The sequence below is a fragment of the Protopterus annectens genome, chromosome 2.part1 (assembly GCF_019279795.1).
Source record: "Protopterus annectens isolate FY-2018-M chromosome 2.part1, PAN1.0, whole genome shotgun sequence".
NCBI lineage: Eukaryota > Metazoa > Chordata > Ceratodontiformes > Protopteridae > Protopterus > Protopterus annectens.
The window spans coordinates 873,278,021-873,302,555 of NC_056729.1; the positions used below are offsets into that span (position 1 = coordinate 873,278,021).

Here is a 24,535-nt window from a genome sequence, read left to right on the forward strand (position 1 = left end):
CCATACTGAGGAGTGCCTCAAGTGCGTGCATTTTGAGGATTAGACTTCTGGCATTGAGTAGCATTACGCTCAGATTTTTGTTACTTGTGCTATTTACGTTGGTGGGTTTGTCTTTTGTGCCTTGCCTAAAAAAGGCACTATGGGGGTGGCAAGAGCTTTGGCCAATATTCGAAAGCCTAAAGATGACAGGTGCAAGATGTCTCTAGTGAAGCAGAGGGGCTTGTCGAGCATGTCATCCCAGGCGGACACACACTGGATCCCCTTTGAATGACACCAGAAACGTAGCCAATTGTCGAAATTGATAATTTTTTCTTTATACTGTTGTATCATTCTTGGTGAGGGCAGGATGCTACTCAGAGTCAGGGTCATACTGGCCTCGGCTACGTGATCAGAGAACTCTTCCGTGTCTCTTTTCATGTAGTCCAGGGAGGTACGGCTCAGGTCATTCACACCAACATGGACAATGACAGAGTCATATTTGTACCTGATCTGGAGTGACCTGAGTGCTTGTGTTATGTGGTGGATCCTGACACCCGACAGGCAGATAACTGTAACCTTCTCCTTATTCAGCCTAGTGAGTGGGATGTCAGTGTGCCTGACTACAGAGTCACCTATTACTAGTATGTTGGGTATGTTATTTTGCCTTAAGGGCTGTGATTGTGTGGCACACTGGTTTTGTGAAGTATATGTTTCATGGTTTATGTTGGGGAGGGGTGGAGGTTGCTTGGATGTCTGCTTTGGAGGTCTCTGTTGCTTTTTTCTGCATTTTTTAGGATCTGTTATTCTTCTGTAATGTTAACATTGAGAAAGGACCTATAATTTTTAGAACATATGCACAAGTTTTTATTTAATGAGTGTCATTTTAACCTGAGTATTTAATGTCTGCTTTTTTTTACAGTATTATTCGAACAATTGATGGCAAAGTTCTACACAGGTATAAACATCCAGCAGCTGTTTTTGGTTGCGACTGGAGTCAAAACAACAAGTAAGTGATTATTATTGCAAATTATGATTGCATTAATTATTCAGATGTTTAATTATTTCATTTTATGTCATGTTGCTGTCCAAGTAAAAATAAGGTTGAGCCAATGGTCAGGAAAACTCTGCATATGTATTTGAAATTACTAGTATAAATTTAACTACAAAGTTGGGAATATCATATACACTTTGATCACTTTTATAAGATCTTTTAACTGTATGGTAAAGTATTGGCAGAAGAAGCAGACAAAACCTTTGTTTAACACTACATTTAATATATGGTCTTCCAAAGTAATATGGGGCATTTATTTTTAAAAAAACTATTATACACACACACACACACACACACACACACACACACACACACACACACACACACACACACACACAGTATCATTTTTAATGCCACCAGCATTTATATGTACATTATACTTGGCAGAGATGTTTAAAAAAATAATAATAATACAAAACACATTTTTTTGCAGAAGATGATTGGCAACATGGGCATGGTCCCAGAATTGCAAAGTACAATAAAGTATGATTATCACAGACTGTTTAACAAATGCAGAATGGTTATATCAGGGATGAAGATTAAGTTGTATGAAGCAAAGCTTATCAAGACTTAGTATTACCATATCAAATGTTGATTTATCTTGACAAAGGTGATTCTGTGAAAATTAGTATTCAATTTAAGATTAAATGAGGCAATAAGCACATTGACAAGTGCAGGAGGATGCAGCACTTCTGACATAAGAGATGGACAAATCTTTTCTTGCTTAGGCCCTGTGAGGGAGTTCTACATATGGTATATGCATATTAGAGGGTTCTGTGCATGACATATGTGTATGAGGGGGTTCGGTTTATGGCAGATGCCTATAATGGAGTTCTACATTTGGCCTATGCCTATGAGGGGATTGTATGACATATGTCTGGAAGGGGGTTCTGTGCATGACATATGCCTATGAGGGGGTTCAGTGTATAGCAAATGCCTATAAGGGAGTTCTGCATATGGCCTATGCCTATGAGGAGGTTTTCTATATAACATATGTAAGTAGAAATATTCTCAGTACTTTCAAATGACTTTCTTCTTTTGTTATTTCTGTGCTGTTGCTGTATGACACTGCTGACACTAAATTTCTTAGACATGTGAGAAGGTATTTTCCCAGTCATGTTTTGGTGCACATCGGCTTGATATATTACCCTAAGAAAGATACTTATTGCAGTCAGTGATACAAACACACTTGGAAAAGAAATATTAGGGATTTCAATGTCATACTTTGTTAAAAAAACTTAGGTTGAAAGAAAGTGTTAATGGGAAGAAATTTCAGAATGTGGTTGTTAGCCCAGTAACATTATAGCTCTAATAATTTGTACATTGATGTGTGTTTTTCTTTTAACTGCAATGAATTCATGTTTTGTTTTGCTGTAAATAGCATCCAGCACTTTGGAAATGTTTATTTACATTATGTGAGGCTCGCAGAGCAGGAAGTATAGCCAAATTAATTGTTGCTAAGCTAAACCTACAGAGAGCTTAAGCCCTGCCAGTGTCATAGGTAAGCCAAGTTTTCATAGGAGCTTGACACTTATAATTCAAGGAAGGAGGAAGAGCGTGCCTAGCTGATCCCTGATGGTGGCTGAGGATTTGTGGTGGGTGTTGCCTGTAGTGTGGGTAAGTTAGAAGCAGTCATGGATGAATACCAGCATGGGAGGGAGGTATGCAATGACAGGCCTGGGGAAAACACAACTTGCAGGATATGACTCTACACCAAGAAAACTTGATGTTCTTACTAACCCAAAAACATGGATCAGAGCTTCATCATGTGTGACTAAGTTGGGTTGTTAGACAGGTGGAAAAAGACAGGCACTGAAGGCACCTGGTGCTTAGATGTGGGGAGCAAGGAAGTATGCAAAAATGTATATCTTTATGATAACCCACCTTGCAATCTGAAGTTTATTTCCAGGTGCACTGAATCCATAGTTGCCTATATGGTGCCTCCTAAGAGAAAACTTCCATTGCTGATCAGGATTAACATGCTGAGTTTTTTTTTTTTCAATACAATGTAAAACAAAATCCATATTACATAAGAAAATGGTTATGGGAATGTGTGTTGTACGTCTTTGTTTTGCACTTTCAAAAGGGCTATATAACAGAAGTTTGGTGATCAGCCATGTGAGCCTCAGAACATTAAACAAAGTTTAATTAGAGTGAATGTTGAAATCCACAGAAGATACATAGTTCACAATCTTACTTCACTTACTACTCTGTTATAACTAATTTAAGCATACCTCTAATGTAAATCTGCATTTTTATTACCTCTGATGTTTTTCATTCTTCCCAATTTCTGACTTTATGCATCTGTAACTATGAATTTATTTATTCTGCTAATTTCTGATTCTGTTTTCTAGTCCTCTGTGTTGCCTATTAAAAATTTCTTATTTCTTGTTATCAGTGACCAAAATGATATATTGCTTTAATACTGGTCTCATTCATGATATTAATTAGTCCTGAAAATAAATATATTCTATTTATTTTGCATGTTAATTTTGTAAATTCAGATCTGTTGTTAATTTATTTTCCAAACTGATTAACTTATTTTATTACCTTTGTTAATTTGCCTTGTTAATTATTATTTTTGTATTTATCTGTTTGGGATTCCACTGACAATGAAATTTCCCAGCTGAACATTTCCAGGTTAGCAAATGTAAATAACTTAATAAAGCTACTATATAAGTAAGCAGGTAAGTAAATAAATAAAAAATAATAAATATGTGTTTTGGGGGCCTTCCCTCCATACCTGTGATATGGATTCCACACCTTCACAAGCCTACTACATACAATATACTAACACAGGCATTGTTGAGTCATGGAGTAAGAAGAATTGTCACACCAATCTGAGGCTTAGAATACATAATGATAAAGTCTAATTTTCTGGTTTCAGGTTTGGAAAGCCATAGATTTCTTGTGCTGAGTACCCTGTTCACTTTCAGAGGGTATTACCTATAGTCCATATATTGCAGTGTTCCCAGACTGTAAATGATGGTAAAAGGATCAGATATGATACATTTTTGTCTGTATAATTAGAACTTTCCCCTGTTTATTCAACAGATTTTTGGAATATGCTTGTTTTCTTGTTAGAGATAATTAACTTCTTCTTTTCTCATATTCACCTGCCTGTTTCAGTGTATATGCATTTGTGTGTGTGAATCTATGGGTCCACTTCTAAATTTCAAAGTTTCAAAACTACAAATTTCTTATGGTTGATAGCGTAAGATTGAAGTTTTGAAATTTCCAACCATTTAAATGGAGATCGCCATGAAGCCTGGAATGGTATATTTACCATTTTACTCACTGTAGTGTGATCTCGAAGTTAGTATATTTAAATTAGCAGGGGGTGTGGGGTGAAAAGGGCACTTGACCACCCCCTGCAAAAATGTAAGAAAACAAATTTTTTTGTTTTTATTTTTATTTACATTTCAAAGTTTCAAAACTTCAATTTTATGGTCTCGACCATAAGAAATTTGAAGTTTTGAAAGTTCAAAATTTAGAAGTAGACCTGTATATATATATATATATATATATATATATATATATAGATAGATAGAGAAAGAGAGAGAGATCTATGTATATATATATATATGTATATATATATATATATATATATATATATATATATATATGTATATACGTGTGTGTGTGTGTGTGTGTGTGTGTGTGTGTGTGTGTGTGTGTGTAGTTGTGCTTGATCTCAGTACTGCTTATAGCAACTTTTTCAGTAGTAAACAGTAGTGAATTCCCCGATAGCAGGAAACCGATAAAGGCAGTCTCACAGTGTTGAAGGAACAATAAGTCTCAAGATGTCACAAAATAATCCTCTCGCAAGACTCTGCAGTTCGTAATAAAGAGAAATTTATTTACACAAACACAGTACAAGTCGATTAAGCGCTTTCATTTCCTGACCGGAAACTTCATCAGAATAAATGTTGTTGCTACACAAGGGCTTTTATACATCTTCTAATTAGTTAATTAATTGATTCAATAATTGATGATTTTAAAAAACCAATTAGTAACAAATAGTGTTGCCTTGAAATTCAAGGTTTAAAATAAATTACAAAAATATTAAAAGTTAAAAACGAAAGATAAAATGACACATAATTAAATAACACATAGGTACGCTTGTATACTGTTGTTGGTGTATAGTATGTAACTTAACAATAGAAGTCACATTAATTAGTAAAGAGGTACAAGCAACTTATTCCTGAAAAAAATATATACATATATTTATATTTGTGTAGTTCATGAAAAAAAATTTTATTTATAAAAAATATATAAATATATATATATATATATATATATATATATATATATATATAATAAAATATAAATATATATATACATATATCCATAAATTTAAAACTATGTGTTTCTTATATGTACATTGGTTTGCATGGTAAGATTGAAAATACGTTGATTTACATGATATAATTAAAGTACTTTACAAAGGTTTCTCATATGTAATCTCATATAAAAATCTCATATAAAATTTCATATATAAATTCGTATAAACACATGTGGAAATCTCATAGTATATCTCATGTGGAACATTTCATAAAACAGTGGTAAATAAAAAAATATATATATTATTGTATATATATAATTGAATAACTGAATTAAGGTAAAATAAGATAAAATTACTGAGTTGGTAAAATAAACTATTGGAAAAATAGGTGTATAGTGTATACATAGTAGTAATATTGTATAATAAAGTTATTGTGGAAGTGTTTGTTTATACTTAGTATCTTGTTTTTAATTATTATTTATTTTATTTTATTTTATTTTTATTTTTTGCTTTTTGTTTTTTGTTTTTACCTTGTTGGCCCTTAATTTAAGGGCTGGTAATAATAACACATGGTCATTCATCCCTGGGGGTGTATTAGAATCCAAATGGAATTGCCAGATCAATTCTCTATAATAAAGTAGTGTTTCCCAGTCTCCTCCTCTACTGTTCTTAGGTATCATTTATAATATTCAAAACTTAAAATTAGCTCCCAAGCAAGTAAGTGTGTGTCTATATAGAGCATTTGTTTCCCTTTTTCTGTTTATATCGTACATATGCTCATATATTCTTTGTCTCAGATATCTCTCTGTCTTACCTACATAGTATACCCAACATGAGGTACAGTAGGCTAAATATACTACCCCACTGGTATAACAAGTGAAGTAGTGTTTACTTTTAAATGTCATATGAATGGAGGGTAATGTTAGTTCCTCTGTATTTGTAATAAATATACATTGGGAGCATCTCCCACAATGAAAAATACCTTTTTTATTTTTATCTTTGTCCTGTTCATTCTTTTCATACAAGTTTTTTAAGTTGGGACCTCTCCTAAAACTGTAAGTAATCTGTCTATTAAAAATTTCCAGTCTATTAGGCATAGTTTTAAAAATATCCCATGTCTTGTTTATGAGTTTTCTTATTGAATATGTATTAACACTATAAGTCATGACAAAAAAGGAAGTGTTTTGGTGCGCTGTGGTGTTTGGAGTACTAGTCCCAGTGGTAGTTGGAATATAGTTTAAAGGGTTACTTACTATATTGGTCTCCGTATTTACCATATTAGTCTCCATATTTAACAAAGGTACATATTTTTCCCCCACTCCCTAATCACATCTTCCTTTAAAGGAAGGATTATGGAATCTGGGTAGCCTCTTTCTAAGAACAGTTTATGTACGTAGTCCATTTCATTAATAAAGTCAAGATAGTTAGAGGTCATTCTAGCCACTCTAACCATTTGTCCTTTAATGATATTTTTCTTTTGTATTGGGGGATGACAACTATTGTAGAGGAGATAGGAGTTGGAGAAGCACTTTTTTCTAAAAATCCTTGATGTATATCTGTTTCTAATATTATCTTTTGTTAATGTTACATCTAAGAAATGTGTCTCTTCTATGCTGTACTCATGTGTAAAACATAGAAATGAAGTTGAATTGTTTAGTTATTCCATAATTTTCGGTATATCTTCCTGTGTCCCTTTCCATATTATTAATATATCGTCCAGGAAACGGAAAAATTGAACAATATTTTCCATAAAGGGTGAATTAAAGACAAAATGTTGTTCCCAGAAAAGCTGCCCCCATTGCAACACCATCTAATTGGTGGAAAATATCTCCTTGAAAATAAATAAAATTGTTTTTGAGGACTAATTCAATATTTTCCAACACCAGTCTAAACTCATATTTGTTAAGGAATTTAAATTCAGTAAGCATAGCTTCAAACCATTCCAAGCCGATATCATGTGGAATCACAGAAAATAAATCTCTAACATCAATAGTTAAAAATGTATATTGAGCCTGGAATGGTATCTGGTTTATTTTACTAAGCAAATCCCATGAGTCAATTAAAATATGTGAGTGTAGCTTGTAGAAAGGTTTTAGTTTTGTGTCAACATAGATAACTAAGGGTTGAGTTTTTGAACCTTCTGATGTTACTATACGTCTAAGTGGTGGATTTTCAACATTTTTATGCACCTTGGGTATACCAAACATAGTGGACAAAAAAGGTTTGTCTACTTTAAAAAATCTGTATAACCCATCATCTATCAGTCCTTGTGCTAGATTGTCTTCTATTATTAAATCAATTTTGTGGTATGCTATATTTAATTCATTTTTAGAAATAATAGTATATCTTCCTTCCACATTTAAAATATCCATCATTTTAGTTTGGTATAACCAGTTGTACATAAGAACTACCCCCCCACCTTTATCAGGCTTCATAATTCTGACATCTGAATAATGTTGTTTTATATCTTTCAGGATTCTTCTTTCCTCTGTATTCAAGTTGGGTTTACAAAAGGTAGTCTGATTTTGGCGGTAAAGTGTTCTCACTTCATTAGTTAACACTTTTTCAAAATTACTTATATCATTTTGTAAGGGGGGATTGTATGTACTTCTCCTTGTTAACATATTAGGTGTTTTTTGTATGTTAACACTGGTAGTATTGTTGATGGGAGTATTGTTATTCTGTGTCTTATTTAAAGTAGTTAAGACTTCTAGATTTAATTTTCTAGTAAATGATTTAATATCTAGTATAGTTTCAGCTAAGTTAAATGTTTTAGATGGTACAAAGTTAAATCCCCTTTTAAATAAAGAAAAATGTCCATCTTCAATTCTTATATCAGTATAGTTGTATATGTGAAAGTCACAGTCTTGTTGATAAGAGTTTATACACTCCCTGGATGCCATTCCTGTCTCAACTATATAAGCATTTGGTATAATCATATCTTCAGGCTCATTCATATTGTTTTCCAGTACAAAATTATCATCTATTAAGATAAATTCTTCTAATATCTCTGGTTCTGTTTGTTTGTCACTTGTGCATAAGTAGGGTGTATATGTAAATTCCTTATTCGCTCTAACCTCCATGGTCCTTCCTGTTCTAAAGGGATATCTGTATCAGAATTGTAAGAATTACAGAACTGTAAAATTCTTCATGATGGCCTTGTATATCTCTAGTAGTATCCCAATTGGTCTGGTATTATTTTTTATAAATAAAAATTTTTTTTCATGAACTACACAAATATAAATATATGTATATATTTTTTTCAGGAATAAGTTGCTTGTACCTCTTTACTAATTAATGTGACTTTTATTGTTAAGTTACATACTATACACTAACAACAGTATACAAGCGTACCTATATGTTATTTAATTATGTGACATTTTATCTCTCGTTTTTAACTTTTAATATTTTTAGAATTTTAGAATTGAAGATGGACATTTTTCTTTATTTAAAAGGGGATTTAACTTTGTACCATCTAAAAAATTTAACTTAGCTGAAACTATACTAGATATTAAATCATTTACTAGAAAATTAAATCTAGAAGTCTTAACTACTTTAAATAAGACACAGAATAACAATACTCCCATCAACAATACTACCAGTGTTAACATACAAAAAACACCTAATATGTTAACAAGGAGAAGTACATACAACCCACCTTACAAAATGATATAAGTAATTTTGAAAAAGTGTTAACTAATGAAGTGAGAACACTTTACCACCAAAATCAGACTACCTTTTGTAAACCCAACTTGAATACAGAGGAAAGAAGAATCCTGAAAGATATAAAACAACATTATTCAGATGTCAGAATTATGAAGCCTGATAAAGGTGGGGGGGTAGTTCTTATGTACAACTGGTTATACCAAACTAAAATGATGGATATTTTAAATGTGGAAGGAAGATATACTATTATTTCTAAAAATGAATTAAATATAGCATACCACAAAATTGATTTAATAATAGAAGACAATCTAGCACAAGGACTGATAGATGATGGATTATACAGATTTTTTAAAGTAGACAAACCTTTTTTGTCCACTATGTTTGGTATACCCAAGGTGCATAAAAATGTTGAAAATCCACCACTTAGACCTATAATAACATCAGAAGGTTCAAAAACTCAACCCTTAGCTATCTATGTTGACACAAAACTAAAACATTTCTACAAGCTACACTCACATATTTTAATTGACTCATGGGATTTGCTTAGTAAAATAAACCAGATACCATTCCAGGCTCAATATACATTTTTAACTATTGATGTTAGAGATTTATTTTCTGTGATTCCACATGATATCGGCTTGGAATGGTTTGAAGCTATGCTTATTGAATTTAAATTCCTTAACAAATATGAGTTTAGACTGGTGTTGGAAAATATTGAATTAGTCCTCAAAAACAATTGTATTTATTTTAAAGGAGATATTTTCCACCAATTAGATGGTGTTGCAATGGGGGCAGCATGTGCCCCCATATTTGCCAACATAGTTATGCTTTTCTGGGAACAACATTTTGTCTTTAATTCACCCTTTATGGAAAATATTGTTCAATATTTCCATTTCCTGGATGATATATTAATAATATGGAAAGGGACACAGGAAGATATACCGAAAATTATGGAATACCTAAACAATTCAACTTCATTTCTATGTTTTACACATGAGTACAGCATAGAAGAGACACATTTCTTAGATGTAACATTAACAAAAGATAATATTAGAAACAGATATACATCAAGGATTTTTAGAAAAAAGTGCTTCTCCAACTCCTATCTCCACTACAATAGTTGTCATCCCCCAATACAAAAGAAAAATATCATTAAAGGACAAATGGTTAGAGTGGCTAGAATGACCTCTAACTATCTTGACATTATTAATGAAATGGACTACGTACATAAACTATTCTTAGAAAGAGGCTACCCAGATTCCATAATCCTTCCTTTAACGGAAGATGTGATTAGGGAGTGGGGGAAAAAATATGTACCTTTGTTAAATATGGAGACTAATATGGTAAATACGGAGACCAATATAGTAAGTAACCCTTTAAACTATATTCCAACTACCACTGGGACTAGTACTCCAAACACCACAGCGCACCAAAACACGCCTTTTTTGTCATGACTTATAGTGTTAATACATATTCAATAAGAAAACTCATAAACAAGACATGGGATATTTTTAAAACTATGCCTAATAGACTGGAAATTTTTAATAGACAGATTACTTACAGTTTTAGGAGAGGTCCCAACTTAAAAAACTTGCATGAAAAGAATGAACAGGACAACGATAAAAATAAAAAAGGTATTTTTCGTTGTGGGAGATGCTCCCAATGTATATTTACTACAAATACAGAGGAACTAACGTTACCCTCCATTCCTATGACATTTAAAAGTAAACACTACTTCACTTGTTATACCAGTGGGGTAGTATATTTAGCCTTCTGTACCTCATGTTGGGGATACTATGTAGGTAAGACAGAGAGATATCTGAGACAAAGAATATATGAGCATATGTACGATATAAACAGAAAAAGGGAAACAAATGCTCTATATAGACACACACTTACTTGCTTGGGAGCTAATTTTAAGTTTTGAATATTATAAATGATACCTAAGAACAGTAGAGGAGGAGACTGGGAAACATTACTTTATTATAGAGAATTGATCTGGCAACTCCGTTTGGATTCTAATACACCCCCAGGGATGAATGACCATGTGTCATTATTACCAGCCCTTAAATTAAGGGCCAACAAGGTAAAAACAAAAAAACAAAAAGCAAAAAATAAAAATAAAATAAAATAAATAATAATTAAAAACAAGATACTAAGTATAAACAAACACTTCCACAATAACTTTATTATACAATATTACTACTATGTATACACTATACACCTATTTTTCCAATAGTTTATTTTACCAACTCAGTAATTTTATCTTATTTTACCTTAATTCAGTTATTCAATTATATATACACAATAATATATATATTTTTTATTTACCACTGTTTTATGAAATGTTCCACATGAGATATACTATGAGATTTCCACATGGGTTTATACGAATTTATATATGAGATTTTATATGAGATTTGTATATGAGATTACATATGAGAAACTTTTGTAAAGTACTTTAATTATATCATGTAAATCAACGTATTTTCAACCTTACCATGCAAGCCAATGTACATATAAGAAACACATAGTTTTAAATTTATGGATATATGTATATTTATATTTATATTTTATTATATATATATATATTTATATATTTTTTATAAATAAAATTTTTTTTCATGAACTACACAAATATAAATATATGTATATATTTTTTTCAGGAATAAGTTGCGTGTACCTCTTTACTAATTAATGTGACTTTTATTGTTAAGTTACATACTATACACCAACAACAGTATACAAGCGTACCTATGTGTTATTTAATTATGTGTCATTTTATCTCTCGTTTTTAACTTTTAATATTTTTGTAATTTATTTTAAACCTTGAATTTCAAGGCAACACTATTTGTTACTAATTGTTTTTTTTAAATCATCAATTATTGAATCAATTAATTAAATAATTAGAAGATGTATAAAAGCCCTTGTGTAGCAACAACATTTATTCTGATGAAGTTTCTGGTCAGGAAATGAAAGCGCTTAATCGACTTGTACTGTGTTTGTGTAAATAAATTTCTCTTTATTACGGACTGCAGAGTCTTACGAGAGGATTATTTTGTGACATCTTGAGACTTATTGTTCCTTCAACACTGTGAGACTGCCTTTATCGGTTTCCTGCTGTCGGGGAATTCATTACTGTTTATTGGTTTTGTTTCAAGTTGTTTCCCGTATCTTCCATTTTTTTCTATTACTAACTTTTTCAGTAGTATTATATTCTAAATGTGTCATGTATGCCAGATTAGGGATTTTATATGTATGGAAAGGGAATAGAAAGGAACATTGGAAAAAAGGACAGAGAACACACAATGAAAGCGTAGTAGGTTGACATAGCATTATGCTAAAGAAGGAGGGAGATGCTATTATTTATTTATTTATTTATTTTTGTGGGGATAAACCCCCTTTTCTGAAATATATGTAAGGGAAGATGGGGGATGATTGATGCTTAGAGAAGAGTGAAGAGGACTGGCAAAAACATAAAGACAGACTAGACAAACAGTAGAAAGGCAAACAGGATGGCAAACAGAGACTGGACTTATGATGGGAGATGGGGGGACAGAGAACTGCTCTAACTCTCACACAGTCCAGAGTGCCTTAGAGAGAGGCCTGTCCAGATAATACTGTGTGGGGATACCATGATGGTATGGGGGTCAGTGGCTTTAGCTGAACAGATCAGTGTGTCTTGCACCCACTGGAGGAGGCTGTGATATGGACTCTGCTACCTCTCCACAGCTGACTGCACTACAGCTCCCAGCAGGTCATGAAGTTTTCATACTGACTTGTCAGACTGCTCTGCCATGGACTGCCCTCAGGAGGAAGCTTCTACTCCCAACCTGAAAGCATAGTTGTGGTGGGTAATTTCACCTCTGTGGGATGTGAAGGCCAAGTCAGATATTCAGAAGAAGTTAAAAAGGAGACAGAAAGGTCAAAAGTAATGGCTGTGGTATTATATGTATAGTCAAATGCCATTTTATTATGGCAATGCCGGATTTACATCTTTTTGAAGTACTACAGTACACTACTTATCATTGTAATAATAATCATGTATATATTTTTCATGCTGTCTTGTTAATTTTATGAATGATATTTTATTTGTAATCATTTTTTTTTGGGGGGGGTCATTAATTTTGGATCAGGGGACCGATCCGGCCTGCCTCCTTTGAAAGAGGCAGTGGTTCATTTCTATGTCATCCTGTGCTGCAAAAGAAGAAAAGGAATGAGTCAGTGCAGTTAGTAGAACAAACATACCTTTGTATGCATTGCAGTATTGTGAACTGAGTTACTTATGTTTTGTGTATCTTCCTATAACTGCTGGCATATTGATGAGCAGAGTAAAAATGCAAAATGCATGTTAGATCAAGTTACCCCCCCAACACACACACACACACACACACACACACACACACACACACACACACACACACACACACCCAGGTACCTACACATATACACACACACATACGCACACACACACACATACACACACACACACACACATACTCATACACGCACACACATACACGCATACACACACACACACACACACACACACACACACACACACACACACACACACACACACACACACACACACATACATACACACACACACACACACACACACACACACACACACATACATACACACACATACACACACACACACACATATACATACACACGGACACACATACATACACACACACACACACACACACACACACACACACACACACATACACAGACACACGCACACACACACACACACACACACACACACACACACACACACACACACACACACACACACACACACACACACACACACACACACAACACACGGACACATACATACACACACACATACATACACATAAACACACACACACACACACACACACACACACACACACACACACACACACACACACACACACACACACACACACACACACACACACACAATGGTTTTGACTCCTACATCACAAACACTGTGGGCACTTCTTTATACCTTGCCTCTTGACTACATACACACCCTCTTGGGACTTAAACACTGTTGGATACCACACCTCTTGCCCACCCAGCAAACCCACCCTTACAGAAAACACTTCTCTATACCCTTAAACACTTATTCAAACTCCCTGACAAGCAGACACAGACAGAGAGAAGAGAGTTGTTGTGCTCTCACATGCAAACACCGGAAACATGTCCTACATAGTAAAAAACCTGTTTGATCACTTGGGGATTTGAGTGAACAGTTTAACTTGTCTACAAGCATATCCATGCTCATTCATGCAGTGTTGGAAACATGAATACCTTATTGTACACTTGTTCAACAAGTCAGGAGCTGACCTAAAGGGATTATGACAAGGAGGACAGCAGCCTGCTTGTGGAATTAATCTGGTTTTGAGGATCTTTCAACATTCTGCTTTATCTTGTTGGGATCTCTGTTCATGCTTGCTGTAGTTTTGTCCTGATCTTGTGTGTCGTTGTCCTGTGTGAGGAAGTCTATGTGTCTGCTCAGTCTTGCTATAATCCTGTCTTCATCTTGTGTGAGTGTCTGTCATGTATGTGGGAGTCTGTGTGGATGTTAATATTCAGTCTTGCTGTAGTGCTGTCTTCATGCGTGGGTGTCTATGTCCTGTGTGTGAGAATCTGTGTAGCTGTCTGTCTTAAGTGTTTCTGCCCTGTGTGAAGGATTCTGTGTTAATGTCTATATTCAGTCTTGCTGTATTGCTGTTTTTGTCTTGTGTGTCTGTGTCCTGTGTGTGCGAGTCAGTGTGGGTGTCTTTGTGTACTTCTGTGGGACTGGCTACCTTGATGAGGTACAGAGGCTTGTTGTAATGCAACAACATTGCTACTAAATTGCAATCAGTGTGTGCGTGCACCTCTGTGAGTGGCTTCCTTGCTGTGGTATAGGGGCTTGTCATAATAATGTAACATTGGTACCAAATGCCAGTCAGTGGGTGTACATTGGCATTTCCAAGTCAGTCGTTATTAATGGTCTGAATGTAGTAACACTATACAGTGATGGTTAAATGGTGTTGGATGGGCTTGACAGGAAAGGGGGCATGATAGCAATGTGGTCATACTTTATATTCTCCTGGGTGAGGCCCCCAACATGAAACTTGCTAGGGGCCCCCAAAATGCTAGCACCGGCCCTGATTACTGAGCTCAAGGAAAAGGTGATTTCATGTATGTAATTATCATTGAATTTAGACATTTCCTCAGGTTTTGTACACCAGCAGCAAATCCTTTAGTAGCTCCTGTTCAGTTCTCTGGTAAGTTACACGTAAGAAAAATGAAGGAATTGCCTGCTTTTTTTAAACAGAAAATATACTTCATAAAATGCATTTATCTTGTATGCCAAGTGCAAAGGCTGACCTACATTTCGAAGGGCAGGATACATGCTTTTTACCTATAAGGTATGAAATGCTACTTTAGCAGGAACATCCTACAATGTTGTTTTTAAAAGTGCACCTTCACTCCACCTTATCTTAAATATATTAATTGCCCTAAGGCAAAGGAAAATGTCTTAGATCTTACATTTAACACATGTAGGATTTAATTCATTTGGTTCTGGAGCCTCTCAGTGTCAGGAGCATGTCCAGAGGTAATTTCTATATGTGTCAATCAACAACCAATGTATGCATGCTGTCACTATTAAATCTGCATGGCAGTCAATCATGCTTCATTTGCATACAATATCATGGCTATTTGACATGTCAGTCATACAGGCCATGCCCACGTTTGTGCAGTCCAGTTGTGGGAGGGTTACTTCAATACAACATAACCAAAGAATTTGTGTGAAAGTAACTGCCCATAGTGAGTAGCATTGCCATTTAACAATGCATTGCTCTGGTTGCGTTTTTGGCTGTTTTTTTTTTTTTTCCTTGATCCAGCTTCCTTGAAGGTGAAGATGCATAACGTGTGTGTGTGTGTGTGTGTGTGTGTGTGTGTGTGTGTGTGTGTGTGTGTGTGTGTGTGTGTGAATGTGTGTGTGTGTGTGTGTGTGTGTGTGTGTGTGTGTGTGTGTGTGTGTGTGTTCACGCGCGTGCTTGTGTGTGAAAAATATCACATATTTTAATCTGTACATGCACACAGTAATGCCAGACACATACATAACCCTCTTCTAGCAGCAGTAAAAAAATACAGCTAATGAGTAAGGCATAAATTACATCACAGAACATTCAGCTGTTCATAAGTTCATAGTTCATAGAGCTTCTAGGAGTCTTGTTTGTTCACAACCTAAACTGTATAAATAGGTTTTGAAGGGGAGATTGTGGTATTTTCTGCTTTCAACTGTACCCACTTTAAAACCAGCCTTGTTCAAATGTGTACAAAAAGTTGCTGTATGTTGTGTGGTTGGTTGGGGACAGTGTTGTTATTGTTTCTTTTCCTTTTTTTCACAGATCTCTGAGGTGCACAAGTAAAGTTACTAAAATGTGTGTAGGGGAAGTGCACTATTTAGGCACAACAAAGTGAAATATATTACTGTAATAATTTTTTTCACTTTCCTCACAATCACACATCAGTCAAAGATACAGGTAGCTACCCTTGGGTAGTAGCGGTCACAAGGGTTATGTATATGTTTATGTATATGTATAGGTATATGTTTATATGTATATGTATATATATATATATATATATATATATATATATATATATATATTATATAAATATATATGGATATATATATATATATATATATATATATATATATATATATATATATATAGATATATATATATAAAAACAACATTTCAGTTGAAATACATGACTGTGACCATTGGAACCCCTCCTTTCATTCCAGTCTAACACCAGAGGAATGCACATGCATTTAGGTCTTTAGCAAGAGACTCTAAAATCAGTAACTTTTTCTTTCTAGGCCTCCACTGAAAATGGGTTCATGCCCAGCCAGGATTTCCCAGTCAGTAAATACATAAATTAATAAATGAATAAATGAACGAGACTCAAGTCATTTTGTAAAATCTATAAAGTGAGAGGATTCTTGACCCTGAATTTCAAAGATGTAATAATTAAAAATGTACAGTTTTGTAATGAACTGTATAGTTACAGTCATATACAGGGAGGTACTCATTTAATCTCATTACATTGCTGTACAAAAATAAAACCCACAAAAAAGCACTTGCAGTAGAATCTTCATTTGTCTACTGCAAGTGTTTTTTTGTGTTTCAGATTTATTTACCACTGTCAGTTTGGGTTGTTTGTTGTTTTCATTATATTGCTGCCTTTGAGCAGAATGTAGTGCAAGGAATATGTAGATAGTTCTGACATCAAATACAGCATGTGGTGACTCTCCCAGTGTCAGCTTATACTTCATTGCTCAAAGTGTCCTACTTTGTAATGGTCTCAGTTCCTTGTTTGAAAGGTGGAGAAGCACCAAAGAAACTGTCATCTTCCTAGGGCAAATTTAACAGAACTAAGTTGTTATGAAGGAGTTGCCCTGTTTGTGCTTTATTTTACTGGCCAGTTATTCAGGCTCTTTCTTCAGCATATCAGTTTTGTTTTTTGTAGTATTAGTTTTCCTCGCAGTAGATAATATACAAATTAGATACATTTTTGAATCCCTTCTGCATATGTAAAACCTGCATGTAACAAAATACCCTTAAGTTTGCTACAAGATTTTTTTCTTCATTTTTTTCTTTGGAAACAAGAATGAGATAAACATTTCTGAATTATTTTTATTGTGTTCTGTGCCCCCTTCTTCACTGGAATCAGGCTTACTATGACTTTTTGCAGCAGTTATGGTGACTTTAACAGCTTTATAAGCTTTGCAGGCATAGTTGGCTTTAGGAACTAGTGAACCTTGCAGCAAGTTGTAGAGCAGTCATGAGTACTTAAAGTATACTGTTACACTTCTCATACATCTGTGTTTTACAATTCATTTCATTTCTGGATATACTCCTGATGTCAAAGCAGCAAGTGGTTTGAAAACAAAACAAAGATTATGCCATTTTTATTTTTGGTTACTTTTACTGTTGACACAGTTTTTACTTACAAACGCAGCCACAAAATGATGTCAGGTTAGGTATTAACAATAATTTACATGCACATGCAATGTATTCTGGGTAATCAAAAGTACTATAGTCCTTTAGAGGAACAGCTATTTATTTATAATATGGTTTCGTAAAAAGAACATCAAATGTGTTAAATTTTCAAGGATGGGTGTGCCTCCTGTGAGGTCATAGCTGACAAATTGTGGATATATGACTCCCTTATTGCTGCAGCTAGCCCTGAAAATTGTAGCTTATATAGTAACGTAGGAAGTCAGTGATTGCGGGTACAGTCTTTCATGATGTCATGTCCGATGTTTTCAGTTTCAAAAAACTTTTCAAGGGGCGGTACGTTTGAATGAAATTAATTATGAAAATAGCACATTATTTACCCCAAACACTGTAAAATTTGATATGATTTAAGGTATGGAGATTACTCCCGTCACTAATGGTTGGTTGTTTACATTTGCTAACAGAAGTGTGTCACACTCTACTAAACCAGGTGGGAAATAGCAACTCTATATATATCTCTTTTAAAATTCAAAGATATCTTTTGTTATAATAGCAGTGTTTTGTAAAGTAACATGGCTCACAATGTCATTAAATGTTTTACGACTGAAATAATGTCCTTAGTTAAATCCTCTCCACTAAAACTAACATCATAGCTTAAGGAACCTGCTATACTTGTCACTGCATGGATCCCACTAATCATTCTTAATTGTGTGTGGAAGTCCCTTAACAGCTGCTGCAGCTTAGGGAAATGAGGGTAAAAAATATATTATTAATTTTCCAATATTTTATCTGATACAGGGTTGTGATATGATCCAGTTAGGATAATATGGGTAATCAGTGAATTAACTCAAGCAAGGTAAGCCTAGAGATTAGCAGCCCAAAGTAACTGATCTCAGTTCTTGCCTTGAATTTCAAGAAGAGCTGATGCTTCTGATTTTCAGAGATAGTTTTCTCTTTCAAAGAATTGTATAAATATTAGCACAACACCATATACTATAACTCACAAAATCTTTGCTCAAGAATTCTGTCCAAATCAAAAATAATTCACTTAAAAAGTTACTAGAATAACACAGTTTGCATAAATATGCATTTTTTTGAGAAAAAGTGTGAAACTTCGGGCCACTGTAAAAATTGTAGACTCCACATCTGACTTCAAATCAGTGACAAGTGGAGTACCACAGAGTTCAGTCCTTGACCTCTCCTGTTTGGTATCTACTTCTCTGAAGTACAGGATAACACAGAAGGCCTTTGGATAATGAAGTTTGCAGATGACTGCAAACTAGGAGCTATAGTCGAGTCCCCAAATGATGTGGACATCCTACAGAAGGGCCTCACTGACACAGATGCCTGGTGTCAGAGCCATGGCTTCAACTCAGTGCCAAAAAGTGCATTGTCATCCCCTTTGGTAAAAACTCTGTACCCATAGGCGGCAGTCTACTTAACAATGAATGTGTGATAAGAGACCTTGGGATACAGGTGGACAGTAGTCTCTCCTTTGATAATCACATCGCCGCAATAGTCAGGAAATCCTTCTATGTGGCACACCTCATCACAAAAGGGTTCTCATCCAGGAAAAAAGAGGTCATTGTTCCCCTCTACTCGACACTCATTAGACCCATTATAGAGTACAATGCCCCTTTTGGAATGTACCTCACAAGACATCTGTACCAGCTGGAAAGGCCACAGAAGTACCTCACAAAGAGGATTACTGGCCTCAAACAGATGCCCTACACTAACCATCTCAAAAAACTCCAGCTTTTCTCCATAGCATATCACCTACTCTGAGGTGATCTCTGCCTAACATATAAAGTTATGTCAAACCCAGAGCTGTTGGACATGTTACACCTAAAGAAATCCCAATCCCTCAGAGCTACATGCTCTAGGGATCAAAACCTTGTCACCACAATAAACAGGACATGCTGGAGGGATACATTCCTGTCCCAGAGACGTCCCATACTCTGGAACAAGCTACCCGTCCATGTCAAGCAAAGTTCCTCATTAGCACTCTTCAAGAAAAATCTTGATGAGTGGATGGCAAATAGGAAATACACCCCGGGGATGACTTCTGTGACTCTGCTCGACAAGGACACAGGAAAATAACTTTCTTGGTTGGCATAAGCCAAGGAACCTTGTTGTTTAGGTTTACTTAGGCCCTTGGGACGATAGCCTAGTACCTACCTACCTATGAACCTATAAGCTCGAGTGGTGTAGAGGGATAAAGGCCTGACTATGGGCCAGCTGAGCCAGTTTTGATTACCGGCTCATGCAACTGATGGAGAGGCAGGGACTGGTGGGAGGACACTCATTGATAGAGTCCATAAGAGAGGATGTATTCCAGTGAGGGGAAATGCCCTCGGATGTAAACAAGCATGGTGGTTGGTTAAAGGAAAGTGGGTAGACCATCAAAAAAAAATAACCTTCCCCAGACAAAAGAACAACAAATGAGCCAACCCCCACTCAGGATCCACAACTGGCCACAGCAAAAATGGAGTAAGTCTGCAGGGTTTGGAGAGTAGCTGGTAGACTTGGTGTGGACATTGCTTACTATGGGTGGGCTGGTAACAGTGAGTTATGAGGGGACCGAAAAAATAAGTATGACACTCTGATATCTGAATTTATTGATAGTAATCCTAAATGATTTACCAGCAAATCAAACTTTCTATGAGGAGCAGAGCAAAATCATGAGGCAAAATCAGGGACATTGTTTGAAATGAGGAAAAGTGACAGATAAATGGTAATCCTCAATGAGGCAAATGAAAGTCACTTACCCATGCTGTTGTATGATGACTGCTAAACAACAGTCACTGATCTGGTGTGGCAATACCAGTGATGCTCAATGTATTGGTATTTGCTGAAATTAGTGCAAAACTAGTATTGCTATGGTGTGTGTGTGTGTGTGTGTGTGTGTGTGTGTGTGTGTGTGTGTGTGTGTGTGTGTGTGTGTGTGTGTGTGTGTGTGTGTGTGTGTCTTGTGGTGTAAGAGTAACAAGATGGCTATGATTTATTTAAATTCCTAGTACAAGCATCATCAGCATTACTATTACTCTTCTGTGTGGTGGGGGCCTCGATATCTGTGTATTTAACAGTAACAAGTTTGCCATGTTTTCTTTCATTTACCATCACAAGCATAGACAAAAATGATAGGTGGCTATCTTTGATCGTTTGGCAGGAAAATAATTTGTGTGAAAGTAACTGTCCATTGTCAATGTGGTTCAGTGAGTAGCTTTGCCATTTCACAATGCTTTGCTTTCTGGTTGTGTGCATTTTTTTTTTGTGTGTGTTGCATGGTCTCCCTGTCTATATATGCATCTATCCATGTTTCAGCACCTCAAAAACATGTAGCAGGTCAAATGGATTTCTTCCAGCTTTCTTGAAGGTGAAGATGCAGAGTGTGTGTGTGTGTGTGTGTGTGTGTGTGTGTGTGTGTGTGTGTGTGTGTGTGTGTGTGTGTGTGTGTGTGTGTAAAAATATCAAGAGTTTAGTCCAGTGATGGCAAACCTATGACACGCATGTCAAAGGTAACACACCACGATGATTTGCGTGACATGCCAGTGTTCACCAACACCTGAGTTACCAAAGAAACTGCTTTTGCATTCATTGCTCATATGAAGTACAGTGAATTATTTTGTGCCAGGAGCTAGTTCAACAGCACTCCTGCAGAGGTAAGGAAGTTATTAACCTAAAAAACTATTTCGGTATACTCTCTCAATACAGTCTGCAAAGGGCAGTGCTGACATTGTTTTCCATTCGTGGTTAAGTAGTCTGCATTTCTAAGCATGTGCTGTTTTACATTCCTCTCAACTGTCCCTCTTAATCCCTCACTAATTACACTTAATAATGACAATAATTAGATTTATAGACTTATTTTACTTCAGAAAATATATATTAATTTATGTGTATTTATTTATATTTGTTAACTGGGTAGTGTCCGACTAGGCAAGTAGCCCATTTTCAGCAGAGACCCGGGCAGGAAAGCTCCAGTGCAGTAACTCTTAGTTAAGAACACATAAGAATACATGTAGTAGTGAATACAATAATAGTAAAAAAATGCAATTAAACAACATAAAAATAATAAACAACATGTCAGGTATAAAATATAGAGGTTTATAAAATCTATCATACAAAAATTGTTAGAGAACAAGCAAGTTTGTTTGAAGAATCCTGAGGTAATAAGCACTACTTGCTTAAAGGTGTTGAAGAGAGGTACATGAGAAGGAAGATGGTGAATTACTAGGAGAAAGACACTTGCCAGGAGCCATACAGGAAGAGAGCCAGCTGCTATTGAGATATTATTTTAGGTTTTTTTTTTTTAATGAGGACAAGTTGGAATTTTGTTGGCTGTTCTGAGGAAGAGCATTTCAGTCCTTAGCAATTTTATAGGAGTAGAGGGAGTCACCATAATAGTTGTGAGACTGGGTAACTTTTAGCATATGTCTGCTGGAAGACATAAGGGACCTACAGGTAAAGTTAATTTGGACCAGGCTAGAAAGAGCAGGGCAGTTGCTGGGGTTGTGTATGAATTTGTGGGCAAAGATAAATTGATTTAGTGTTAACAGGTTGGGAAGTTTCAGCCAATTGAGTTGTTGAAGAACAGAGCAGTGTTGTGTGTTATAGGGCTGATTGGAGGAGAGCTTAGCTATTTTGTTATAGTAGGACTCTAGATTGCCAAAGACTACAGCAAATGAATCCAACAATGGTAGAAACCGCTCCAGTTTGCAGTTGTTGTGGAGAGAAACAATTCTTTATTAGTAAAACCACTGGAATTCATGATTCAACGCTTTCGTCTAAACATAGACTTCTTCATAACCATGAAAACTCCTCTAAACTCTGAATTTAAAAGCTCAGAAGTAAAACCACACCCCCAGGAACTGTCAATCAATAGGCAAGCTGAACAAATCCCAGGAAAGTTCTTAAAGGTATACACTCACCAAAAAAACACTTGCCACATAAAACCAAGTATAAATGGCTAAAAGAACATTTAGAATGTCAAAATACTACAGAAAGACATACCAATTTTAAACATTTTCCTCAAACTATGTTGGTATTTTTAAAATGGGTATGTCTTTCTGCAAACTGGATTGGTTTCTACCATTGTTGGATTCATTTGCTGTGGTCTTTGGCTTCCTGATCAGTTGTTTGTTCTTTGCTTGAATTTCTATTCCAGTTCCAGGGATTTCTTGGCTTTTTGTGGAGGACTCTAGATTGTTAAGGTCATTCTTGCAATGGCTGGTGAAGACAGGTGAGCAGTAGAGGAGGGTAGATAGCAAGTGAAATCTAGCTGTGGCTAGTCTGGCTTGGTGTGTAAGGCATGGTTTGGCCCTACAGAGAGCTCCAAGTTTGGAGTGGACTTTGTTGACAGCAAGGGAGATGTGTTTATCAAATTTTAGTCTATCCGCTATTGTAAATTCATTTTTTCTGGCAGTGTCTCAAAGTAATAGTGCTAGCAGTTTCAAACTGTCCATGTCTCTCATTTCTAGTTTTGTCCCTGATTCTGTTGAGATTTATCCCTGATGTATTGAGAGCTATGCTGTTTTATTTATTTATTTTAATTTTTTTGGAGGGGGGGCACCAGCAGAATCAAGTTAGGCATTTTCTGAATTTGTGACATTCAGAGCCCAAAAGGTTTGCCATCACTGGTGTTACTGTGTGCATGCAAGCAGTTAACGAGTAAGCATAAAATACATCACAGCGCATTCAGCTGTTCATAAGCTCATAGGTTCATAGAGCTTCTAGGAGTCTTGTCCCCACAACCTAGACTGCATAAATAGGTTTTGTCACAGAGTCTGTGGTGGTTTCTGCCTTCAACTGCACCCACTCTAAAACTATCCTTGTTCAGAGGTGTGTACAGAAGGTTGCTGTTGGTTGTGTGGTTGGTGGGGGACATTGCTGTCTAGCAGGGCAACTGATGTGATTCCCGGGATGAATTTCCTTTCTCCCATCCAATCATCAAGGTGGTTCCTTTTGAAGAGGGCCAAAGAGGCACTCTGCTTGACATGTATGGGCAGTCTATCCCAGAGTCTGTGTAGTCTCTGGGTCAGGAACCTATCCCTCCAGCATGTTTTGTTTATTGTGATGACAAGGTTTAGAATTGTGATTACAAGCTTTAGAATCTCTTTCCTTAATCATAATTTATATTCAAGACACCATTGGATGAAAATGTTTTGTTCAAAATGAAAAAAGAAACTTGAAAATGAACTTCAGAACATATGGAAAGCCATGGCTTCTTGTAAAAGTGAAAGTAAATACAAAATGTGAGAAGAAGAAGAAAAAAGTAATGGTCATGGTTGTTGAGCCCAGGATGTGTGTGCGTGTGTGTGTGTGTGTGTGTGTGTGTGTGTGTGTGTGTGTGTGTGTGTGTGTGTGTGTGTGTGTTGAAAGAGTAGGCAGTGCCTACAGCACCATTTTCCAGTTTCTTTGCTGCAACTAAGTGGCAGTAACTGTGAATGTCCCCCTGTGAGGTAGGCCAACATAGTGGGGTCTGCAAGCCTGCTATGATGTAAGAGCACTCTGCCTATAGTTCAGTCT

At 35.7% G+C, this 24,535-nt stretch overlaps 1 protein-coding gene across 1 annotated transcript in view; it reads left to right on the forward strand.

The window, feature by feature from the left end:
• The window catches only part of WDR17 (WD repeat domain 17), a 1,021,977-nt gene that overhangs the window by 380,848 nt on the left and 616,594 nt on the right, over nt 1–24,535 (forward strand). The window contains exon 11 of the mRNA XM_044062517.1: nt 899–985. Within this exon, the coding sequence (XP_043918452.1) occupies nt 899–985 (87 nt within the window). The remainder of the gene's footprint in view (nt 1–898; nt 986–24,535) is intronic.